Source organism: Phoenix dactylifera, chromosome 8 (genome assembly GCF_051530095.1).
Source record: "Phoenix dactylifera cultivar Ajwa chromosome 8, Ajwa_hap1_PhDact_Kaust_v1.1, whole genome shotgun sequence".
NCBI classification, from domain to species: Eukaryota; Viridiplantae; Streptophyta; class Magnoliopsida; order Arecales; family Arecaceae; genus Phoenix; species Phoenix dactylifera.
In genome coordinates this window covers 25,699,956-25,711,896 of record NC_143197.1, presented here as the reverse complement: position 1 = coordinate 25,711,896, position 11,941 = coordinate 25,699,956, and the positions used below count along the sequence as shown (strand labels likewise).

The window sequence follows — 11,941 nt, the reverse complement described above, 5'->3', positions numbered from 1 at the left end:
TAAGAATAACGCCACTACCTTTATTTTACGTTACACAATTAATTTCGAATATGGCAGAAGAATCTTTCTGACAGCATAAGAATAATACCTGTATCTTTTATTGTACGTTACAAGTTCGTTTCAAATGGCAGATGAATTTTTTTTTGATGACACAAGAATGGCATCCTTATTTTTATTATATATTGCATATTAGACTCAGATGCTAGAGAAATGTTCCTGGTAATACGATGATGACATCGCTATCTTTATCAATGTTACAAAATTAATTTCAAATGACAGGAATATGAGCATGAGAGCTGCATTTTTATCTTGATTTTACAAATCCATGAGGAGGAAGAGAGCTTCTGAGCAAACACCCATCCTTATTTTATTTGTGTTGAGAGTCCTTGAACTTGTCCTCTTTCTCTATATGAATCTCATCGGGCATTCAACTTTTCCTCCTTTCATTTGCCCAAGGATGTAATTGGTTATGTTAAGTGAATAATATCTAGGTTGGGGGTCAATTACCTCCACTAGTAAGTTAAGTTATTAGTTTCAGATGGCAAGGGCCATTCTAACATGAGAACAACACTTTATCATTATTATACTTAGTTTTAAATCACAAGAAAAATCGTTTTGGTAGCATGAAAATGACACCTCTATCTTTATTTTCTATTACCATTAGTTCCAAATGGTAGAAAAATCTAATTGTACTTTATACAATTAGTTTCAAAGCGGAGGAGTCTTTCTAACAACATGAGAACAACAACTATATCTTTTGTTATATTTTACAGTTAATTTCACATGGTGGAGAAATCTTTTTGATAACACCAAAAATGGGATCTATGTTTTTATTATATATTGCATCATAAAGGAATACTTTTGCTAGCATGGCAAAGACATCTCTATCTTTATTATGCATTGCACAGTTAGTTTAAAATGGTAGGAATATTAGCATGAGAACAACAACTTTTATGGGTGCAAATGGGTAGGGTCAACTTGCCCTCCGTATTACACTTGACCTCATCTGTATTTGGAGATATGTGGGGTCAGGCAGGGTCAAAAATTGGACCCAATTTGGAAATTAGGTTAGATCTGGATTTTGTATTTTCTAAGCTAACATATTAGGCAACCAAGTCAAACATGTGCTCTCTCATCCCCCTTAGTATTTATTGGGGTCCATTTTAATACTTATGTTCTCTACAGTTATGGAATTCTTTTCCATATTTTTATCAAGCATTTTAGTGAAGCACATGTGCTCTAGTCTCTCCATAATCATTAGGATCCATGTCTATATTTTTGTACACTCAACTATCTAAAGGATCATTGGAATTCATTTCCATATTTATACTATATGATCATTGGCTATCATCGAGATCCATTTCCGTATTGTGCTCTTTACAATCATAAAATCTTTTATTGTTAACTTCCATTACTCTAGATGTTTTATAGCTAACCCTAAGTTCAGGGATTTGTATTCATAGATGTCCCAAAAATTATGGGATTTCTATTATTAAGATTATATATATTCAAGGAATATGGTAGAGAAGATTGCCATTCTTTCCAACCAATTTTTCTATGGTATCAGACCAAGGCATATAACACTCCTCTTCCTTACAATTCATCTCATTCCTTTTTGCATCTTATCACCATGAACATGTCTATATTGACTCCACAAGTTCTTGTTGGTGGCCGCTACGGTACTTAGAGGCATGTAGTTATTGTTGCTCTTGGAGCCAAAACTAAATTATATTTTATGGATGAGTCTACATAAACCAACTGCACCTCTATTGTTAAGACATGGGAACAACACAACTATATGGTTTTATTTTGGTTACTCAATATTCTCCATAGAGAACTTATTGATAATGACTACTCAAGAGTTGCGAGCAAATCCTAAAGATCATTTTTCTTAAGAAAAAAATTATCAATCGAAAAGAAAGCTTGTCACCATACAACAAGGATAGTCTTTTGCTGCTACCTACTACTTCTATGGAGAAAATATGGTACAAGCTGGCCTCCTACTCCAAAGTACCACCATGCATATGTAATTCTTTCAAAGAACTACAGAGCAAAAGTAATGTGGAAGTGTATCGATTTTTAATAGGATTGAATGAAACTTTTAGCCATGTTTGTACCCAAATCTTAACCATAGAGCCTCTGCTAAATGTCAGTAAAGTGTATTCTCTAGTTCTTCAGGAGGAACAATGGAAGAGTATTTGAATTGCCCAAGATCAAGTGTTGATGTTGCATCCTTGGCTACTAATAAAGCTAGCCAGATGGCATCCCAAACAAGTTTGCAAAGAGTATTGTGGTGTCGGCCATACCAAAGCCAAATTTTGGACAATCATGGGTTATCCACCAAAGTCACCCTAAAGCCAAAAACAATGATCACTTGTAACAAAAGAAATCTCTTACATCGGTTAGAGCATCAAACAATGAGCATGGTTCTAATCATGCTTCTAATTTAGAACATATATAAAAATCTAGTAGCCATCCTATACCATCAATTGATGTCAATTTTAAATGTTGCTTCCACTCCTTCGATAAACTTTGCATGGATGCTTTCTAATACTAATATAACACCCATTCATCCTTAGATCATTGCTTTAGGGCATCTAATCATTTTGTAACCTCTCTATCTTTAATGGAGTCATCAACAAATGTTTTATTACTCCAACCTATTAGCATATTGAATGTCTCTACAGCTCACATCATGTTTGTTGGCATTTTTAACTTGATAGACAAACTCAACTAGAGTGATGTTCCCTATGTTCTATCTTTTAATCACAATCTTCTTTAGTTAGCCAACTTATGTGCTCTATTGTTCTGCTATATTTTTTCTATAGTCTGCATTTTTCAAACCTGACCGTGAAGCAACTAATAGAATTAGTGAAGTCAAAGATGGGCTTTACAAACTCTCCAATAAGCATTACAAAAATTATATCACACTCTCTACTTTACCTGTAACCATAGATCATCTCACATAATAATGACATTAAAAACTCAATCATCCCTCACTTGGTCAAACTTCAAGTATTTTGTCTATTTTTTGCAATATTTCAAGTTTATGATTACTTTGTGAACAATATGTGTTAGCCAAAAATTCCAAAACTCCTTATCCACTTAGTTCAAATAAATGTGATACTCCTTTTGGTTTGATATTTGGGGAGGGTATCATACTCTCTCCACCTAGACGCTCATTATTTTCTTAGCATAATTGATGATTATTCTCGTTACACTTGGATATTTTTGATAAAATATAAATTTGAAACCTTTTCTTATCTCAAATATTTTCTTTTGAAAATGGTTCACAATAGGTTCTAATGTCAGGCAAAAATCATTCGAACTAACAATGAAGTGAAGTTCTTGTAAAATAATACCAAGCATTGTTTCAAGAGTATGGCATCTTTCACCTATATACCTGCATCCATATACCTTAATAGAATGAGAGAGCTAAATATAAGCACGGACTTCTCCTCGAGGTGCTTATGATTTACGATTCCAAGGTCACTTACCCTTCAAGTTGTTCTCATTGGAACCTGTCATATAAACAAGATGCTTGCACCTTATCTTATCTGGTAAAACTCCCCACAAGTTACTCCTATCTTCTCCACCTTTTTATGATCATATGTCTTTGGATGCTTATTTTTGCTATACTAAGAACACTAATACTTCTTTCACCAAGTTTGAACCATGTTCTCATCGATATATTTTCATTGGTCACCCTCAAGGATAGTGATGATGTTGAATCTACAATTTGGAAACATATGACACTATTACAAGCCATGATGTAATTTTAGAATGATTTTTTCCTTTGCTACCATGCCTAACAAGGCCTATGAAAATCATGTTGTCATGCCATTTTCGATTGCTAATAATGACACCACGACCCATATATTACACTTATTGTTTGATGAAACACATGTTATACCTCTTGATAACATTCAAGAATGGCATTCTACTACATCCGCATCTCCTCTAATTGATACTTCCTGGATAACAAATATTGATACACTACCATTAGAACCATTCATACAATCTATTCTATTGAATCAACCGGTCCATGCACTACCACAACAATTAGGTGCTCCAGCAGCTGGCAAGCCATATCCCATCTCTCACTATTTTTCCAATTCCAAATATTTCTTATCTCATTGTGCTTTTCTCACTATTATTGCTTGTCATGTTGAATACAGTACTTACAACTAGGTTGTCAAGCACAAATGTTGGAGGGATGCTCGGGCCGGCGAGCTACATAATTTTGAACTAAATAACACATAGACAATTGTACCTCTTATATATGGAAAGTATCCATCGGATGCAAATGGATGTACAAATAAAGTAGCAGGCTGATGATACCATTGATAATTACAAGGCTCATCTCATGGTCAAGAAGTTTACACAACTTAAAGGCTTTGCCTATCATGAGACATTTGTACTTATTGCCAAATTAGCCATAGTTTACTATCTTCTTGTTATTGTTTCTGCATTAAATGGCAACTCCACCAACTCAAAGTGAACATCGCCTTTCTCCATGATGATCTCCATGAAAAGGTCTACATGAAATTACCTTCTACCCTTGCCCGTAAGAGGAAGACTCATGCCTATAAGCTACAAAAGTCGTTACATGGTCTTAAGCAAACTTCTCTTAATTTATTAGAAAATTTTGCTCAAGATTTTTGCTCGGCAAGATTTTGTGAATAGTATGTTGATTACTTTTTACCTATAATAAGGGTGCAATGTTCACAATAGTCCTTATTTATATAGATGATATCATTGCTATAGGAATAATGCCTCTACCATTAATTCTCCAAAGGCTTTCTTATAGTCTTAGTTCTACATCAAGGATCTTGGCCAATTGAAGTTCTTCCTAGGCATTGAGGTTGCCTAGGCTCAAGATAGCATTTTACTTACTCAAAGGAAATACACTCTTGCCATTCTTTCTGAGATTGGGTTTTTTGGCGCCAAACTAGCAACATTTTTGATCAAACGGCATCAATGTCTAGCCGATGATACTGGATAGTTATCTAATCCTGGCCTATATCTTGACTTATTCGATGGCAGATCTATCTCACAATCACTCATACCTTCATCGCCTCTGCGGTCCATATCTTAAGTCAATTATGCACCAACTTCATACCGCACATTATAATGCTGCTCATCTAATCTTGTATACTTGAAAGGTTTACTATCTCAAGTGGTCTTACTGCCTCTAAATTTCAGTTTACAACTTTCCACCTATATAGATTCAAATTAGGCTTGCTGTCCTACGAGTAGGCGTTCAACAACTAGTTATGCTACTTTCCTTGGCAACAGTCCCATCCCATGGCGAAATAAACCACTATCTCTTGCTCTTCTACCGGAGTAGATGTACTGTCCCATGGCTAACATCGCATGAAACTTGCATGGTTATGATACTTGCTATTGGATCTTGGTATTGCTCACACACAACTCCACAGTGATAACCAAGCAACCTTAAACATTGCAGCCAACATGTTGTTTCATTAGAGAACCAAAAACATCGAGTTAGATTGCTATGTTATTTGAGAGAAATTACAAAATGGTATCATCACCACTTCCCCTATTCCATCTTAACATAAACTTTCAGATATCTTACACCCTAACTCTCCCTTTTTATAATTAGTTAGTTTGATAGTTTCAATACTTGAATTATTTCATCAAGCAATTTGTGGATTACAATTAATTAACAACAAGAAAATGTGGCATAGGAATAAACTATCGTAGTAAAATAAATGCAGATATACTAAATGATTGGATGGCAAAACCCAACTTGTTAATTGTATCATTAGATTTTGTACATTTATAAATTATTCAGGTATGCTATAATCCAAAGTAATTCTTACTAATACATAATATATGTAGAAGGGTCAGTGATAGAAGCATAATCAATCTGAAGCACACAGTTACTGTTTCAGTAAATTGTAATCACTTTAAGAAACAAGTTGCATGTTCTTTGAGCTCTGCAACTGAGTTTGTCAGTTTAATAGGTCCATAAATTCAGCTAACCAAATCTTTTTGAGAACCTCATGGCCCTGCTAGATTTTTACCTCATCTACTATCAAACCATCAAACTTCATGAGCCTTGTTTGGTTCTCTGCTGTCATTTGCTGATATCCTTTTGGACAAAATAGCTGCTGACATATGCAAGTATGTGATATCTTGCTAAACTTTAGATTAGTTCTTTCCTCTTCCTTGCACCATGAAACTAATATAATTCTGACTATGGAATATAAATGTCCAGGGATTATTTGTGAAGAAAACTGGCTCTGTCCATCAAACTCTTGCAGGTTAACCTGGACAGATGATGGACTTGATGCTGCGGTGCGTACCTAATGCACCAGAGAAAAATAATCAGGGGAAGGGACTCTCGTAAAGGTTGGGATGGGAACGTACTTCATTGCCGATTCACAAAACATTGCTGATATTGTCTGCAAATATCTCCATCTCTAGTGAGTTTTCCTCTGCTCTTACCTGTAATCACCACCATCATCACCAAACTCTGTTCTCATATTTTTAGCTTGTAAAAGTAGATAGTTCTCCAAGTAGGATTAGGCGGAGTCCAATTGTTTCTGTATACTTGAAGTGGACATGATATTCAACCTAGATATTTCAACAGAATTCTTCTAATTTTAAATTTCAAGTTTTTCGTAGGGAACCTAAAGGTTCAGAAGTAACAAAAATTTGATCATTGAAAATACTCTTAAAAATTATTTGTTAGTAGGTGATATGCCTCGGAGCTGACCATAACCATCGTGGCAGGCCGATCACTGGGAGTTCGCTGCATGCCTCTAGTGAGCTCGGCAGGTGGCCGTCATAGCTCGGCCCATAATCGGGCATAGTTAGGCCCTATGTGCATAACATGCAAGCGCAACATGCGGGCGCAATACATGGCCAAACCATCAGGCATGATGCATGGGTTGTTATTGAGAAATCAGGGCGAGCGTCTGCTTTACTTGAATTTTGATCCTTGCTTTTATGAACTGCACCTGGTGGACCTCCAAGTATGTTCTTTTGACACTTACACCCTTACATTCTTAAATCTTTATTGTTTTCCCAAGATCCCTACCTGAATTAGGCATTGAAGGATTCTCCATAAAACAAACTCCGGCAAGTGGACTTTCTCTTTCTTATTTCAAGTTGGATAACGGGTATCAGAGTCCTCATCCGAGCACAACCACTGTCATCCCGCTCATCTTCGCAGACTTGGAGACCAAAGAATGATTGATCTTCTTTCATGACGTCAACTATTGGATTGTGCACTATACAAATCTCCAGGCACTCTAAACTCTTTTATTCATATGTTTGCACACAGCTCAAAGCGACTATTATGCGATTCAATGATGAATTTGCATGAAGAAAGATGAATCCTTCTTTCGAGCAAAAGATACACCCCCAACCTGTATGAGTAGTAGGCAAGTTCATGTGCACGTGTGTAATTGTATATCGAAAAAAAAAGAAGGAGAAAAGGCTAATTTTTACAGTAACAAGTCACATATTGTATTTTGATGTAACAATCCACCTAAATCCATATCTAATTTAATAAAATTTCAAATCCAATTTGAAGGCGTTTGGTATGGGATGATCGTCGGGTGATGTGGATGGAGATGATGAGATTACCGCATTTGGTTGCACCACGGTGATCCTACATGGCGGTGATTTCTAAATTACTTTCATTTCTCAAATCGGAAATCTAAGATCACCCAAAGTGGGTTAAAATTTAAAGAAAAAAATACCCCACCTCCATGCCGTGGGAGACTCCACGAAAAAGAAAAGAAAAAAAAAAAAAACCTCTCCCCTTCCCTCCTGTTCTCCGCAGCCCTTCGCCTCACCGCCAAAACCCTCTCCCCTTCTCCCTCCTGTTCTCTCCCTTCCCCGCAGCCCCTCCCTTGTAGCGTCGCCTTCGCCGCTCCGCCGCCGCCTTCGCCGCTCCGCCGCTCCGCCGCCGCCTTCGCCGCTCCGCCGCTCCGCCGCCGCCTTCGCCGCTCCGCCGCTCCGCCGCCGCCTTCGCCGCTCCGCCCTCCTTCTTCCCGACGAAGAGGAAACCCTAGAGCTAGGGCTTCTCGCCGTCCGTCCCGCGGATTGAGTTGTTGATAGAGAGGAGGAGGAAGCGAAGATATGCCGCACCGATCGCGGCCCATGACAGCGCTGCTGGTGTTCACGGGAGTGAACCTGGCCCTCTTCAACACCATCGGTCCCGTTTATGACTTCATCTGCTTCCATCCCTACTGGGAACGGAGGGTATGCCACCTTCTTGAAATCAAATTCATCATCTCCAAGTCCTTCTATTTGGATGGTTTTTTTTTAAACTACAAAGTGAATTCATTCTTTGTGATGTGTTTTTTTTATAAATCTTTGCTTCCAAAGCCTTTGAAGATTTTCACCAAACAGTTTGAAGAATTAAAAAGGTTTCATCATACGATTGTCCAGTCTAGTACATTTTTGTTCTTGGATGTTTGAAAACAAAACAGAAAACGAAAGAAGTACCGAACCAACGGGCTCTTGGCTTTCAATTTCTAATTTTGCAATTTTCTTGATTTTTTCTTTAATTTTTTGATGGAAATATGATCGCTGACATACGTAAATCTTGGTTGAGCTTCGTTTTTCCATGTGATGATTATTAATTTTACGCTATGTGGCTGTAAGTTGTCTTGAAGGGGAATTCGCACGGCCGAATGCATTCAGAATTTGTTGCGATGTAGTGTTCATAAGTCTCGTTCGGAGGATTTTGTGGATGAAATAGGAGATAATTTCACTTAAGCAGCCATGATAGAAACGTGCCAGCGAAGTTTCCTTTGCTACATTCTTAAAAATTGTATAGGAGGCCTAGCAGGCTGCAGCCATGGAGTCGATTTATCATGACTCCATTTCAAGATGGCATTGGTAGTCTGATTATCAAGAACTGCGAAATCACTATTCTGGTTTTTTAAAGATGGGCCTACTTATGTCATCAATTAATGCCACCACTAAACCAAAGATGATGGTTAAATATGTCAAAATTTCATCAAATGTTAATTTTAGGTAAATGATGAGGATTGAAAGAATTATTGAATTAAGCAAACCACTGAATGCAGGAAGTTCAACATGTTAGGGGAGAATGTTAGCAACTGGAGATGTACTTGTGAATGAAAGATTGATACCGCAAGCTTGGAAAAAGGAATAAAGAAGACTGCATAGCGTGAGATCTCTCATAAAGAATTGGAGATGATTTTTGTTGAGTTTGGTGTTCTTTTCATTGTTTATGTAACCTTATCCTAGATTTTGTGATTTCTTTCATTAGGAGTAAATGGGCTACTTGCAAGTTGCTGGAGTAGAATTTCTTCCTAATCAACTGTAATATGATTTACATGATGTCATGGCATAACAAAACCAGAGGGGAGAGAGAGTCAGTCTTCTTAAAGAGTTTGCTTATATATAGAACAATTCATCAAATCAGTTAGAAGTAGGTGCTATTTCTTCTTCTTCTTCTTTTTTTTTTTTTTGGGGGGGGGGGGGGGGGGTGGGTGTCTCATGAACCCCCTTCACTCACCTTTTACCTGCACAGAGAATTGTCTAGAAAAGCTCTCTTTTTTGGGAGTACCAGAAATTTAAGTCCTCCTCCTTTCCTTGATCTAAAGGTTTTCTAGTGCTCTGCAACGTCTATCTTATTTTTTCTCATAAGAAAAGAATATTCACTTTTGGATCCAGCTATTGAAAGGATTAATATTTTTGGGACATCAGATTAATGATTGACTATGTTCTGGAGCTCTGTCATCAACTGGTTACTTGATGGAGGGTGTAGATACACAAATGAGGGTTTCCAATGGTAAACTTTCAAATCCAGGACGACCTTTTGGCAACAATTCAAAGAGTTTCTTCTTTAGTAAGGAATCTTAACAAGGAAATATGGGAGAAAGGTAGCTTGACACTCCTATTGTCACCGCTCATATTTTTCCCTCTATGGCTTGTTTCCATGCATATGCCAAAAAAAGAAGAAATAGAAGAAGGAGAAGTCAACCATGACAAGGACTATTGCAGTCTTACATATAAAAGAGAAGATTTTTTCCAGTACGATTTTAAAAAACAAAGCTTACATAGTTAGTGTCTTAGTTTCTGGTTTCTTTAGGTTTTTAGTTGGACCTATTTGTTGCGTGATGTTAGAAGTTCTAGTTTATCAGGTCTATAGTTCAATGGTCTCACTCTGGATTTAGGTTGAATTGCATTCTTTTAGGATCATTAGAACTGTGATTTAGAGTCATTAATTAGTTTATTTGTATTTTTACATGGGGTTTTATGGGAATTCAAAATTGGGAGTTTTAGGAGGTCATAGATTACCTTTTGTGATGAAAAGGTGCTGGCTTCAGTAAGAAATCAGGAAAAGGATTATGTTTAGTAAAACTTAACCTACTTTTCATGTAAAAACACCAGATATGATTGTTTTAATTTTTTTTTCCTTTATTTCTTTTCTTCCAGGACTGGAGGGTTTATTTATTTTAGACCGTCCTGCATCATTGCTCTTCATTCAGCCCACTGCCAACCAAAACTTTTCATCCTCACCACCTATCCTCTGCTGGACCACCATCTATGTCGTTTCAAACTTAACCTGTCAGTGTTTCAATGATTTTCAAATTCTTCTGCTATCGAAGCAAATATATTAAATAATGGCCTACTTCAGTTAGTCACCCTGTCCTCATATATTTGTAAAACTTTAGTAGAGTAACATATCCTATGATACCTAAGTTTGGCATTTGAGTTGTATTTCAACATACCCAATGATGCCTAAGTATGGCATTTTGAGTCCATTTGGATGGCATATGAAAGAAGTACAAATGATTCATCCTTACTTTCAATTGATGATGGAAATTGGCAAATCCCATCATATATACTTGTCATAACTAGTATAGTACAAGGTTCCTGTATATGCCTCACATGAGCTTCTCTTGTGATCCATGAGTCTAAATATTTTATATGAACTCACCCATGACTTAAGTTGAGAAACTCACCTTAAGGCTTGAGACAAGTCTAGACTCTACTACTAAGTCTCTTAGAACATCTTTTCCCTTTCCCATGCTTTTTTTCCAAAATAATACAGCCTAAAAGAATGCTCTCAGTTAACCATGAGGCTTGATAAAGGAATTTAATTTGCCAAATTCTTTTTCTAATTGGGTTTCTTAAGAAATTTTCTTTTTTTTAGTTGAGAGTTGGATAATGCAGTTATTTTCTCTTCCTTGTTTAAGGTTCTCTCCTTTCTTTTGTAATAAGGTTATTTGAATGTGAAAAAGCTGTTTCTACAATTTTCTGTACCCCTTACTTATACTGCCAATGCCTCAGAGAGAACAGCGTAGAAAGGAGCGTGAAGCTGCTTTGGTCAAAGGTTCTTAAACCACTTAGGAGCTGTCTTATCAGGTATTTTACATGAACACTTGCTTGTCCTATGTTCTCTTATTTTTGTGAAAATAGTGATTTCATAATATTTATAATTGATGACTTAACAAAATATTCTTTCCCAATAATGCACTTAGCCTTTCTTCTTTTTTGTCCATTATTCAGGTATTGATGCTGATTTGTTGAAAGCCATCATAGTGGTTCAGTTGACGGAACACTACAGTATCATTGATGCCAAGGGAATTACAGTAATTGGGAGAATTCCAGTAATTGCTGTCAGGAAATGTTACAAGAACTCTATGTTGTACTTTTAATTCCCTTAGCAAGTCATTAAGTAAATGACAATCTGTTCTTTGTCAAAGATGGCTTTCAAGTTGCCAGAATATGTATATTTTAGATAAACAAATGTACTCTTTTTAGACAAAATATGTTGCTTAAAGTGTCTTCATTTCTTTGCATATACGTAGGATGGTTCTCATCCCTTCAGAAGACCTAGTACCTTTTATTTTCAGGCTTCAACCACAAAAGTTATTTATTTTTGCTGAAGATCCTTATAAGTTGTGTGTTACCCATAGAA

General features: G+C 36.6%; 1 protein-coding gene and 1 long non-coding RNA gene across 2 annotated transcripts; one reads left to right on the top strand and one right to left on the bottom strand.

Annotated features, from left to right (window-relative positions):
* Nucleotides 1-7,798: 7,798 nt before the first annotated feature.
* LOC149753050 (uncharacterized) lies at nucleotides 7,799-8,130 on the bottom strand. The gene is made up of 2 exons (XR_016396254.1): nucleotides 8,006-8,130; nucleotides 7,799-7,921 (listed from the first exon to the last, which is right to left on the bottom strand). It is a non-coding gene; the product is annotated as an uncharacterized LOC149753050 (long non-coding RNA).
* On the top strand, nucleotides 8,107-11,822 carry LOC103706224 (uncharacterized). Its single transcript, XM_008790272.6, has 3 exons — nucleotides 8,107-8,241; nucleotides 11,311-11,385; nucleotides 11,530-11,822. The coding sequence occupies exons 1-2, from the start codon at nucleotides 8,119-8,121 to the stop codon at nucleotides 11,359-11,361; spliced, it is 174 nt and encodes a 57-aa protein (XP_008788494.1). The 5' UTR covers nucleotides 8,107-8,118; the 3' UTR covers nucleotides 11,362-11,385; nucleotides 11,530-11,822.
* Nucleotides 11,823-11,941: the final 119 nt, after the last annotated feature.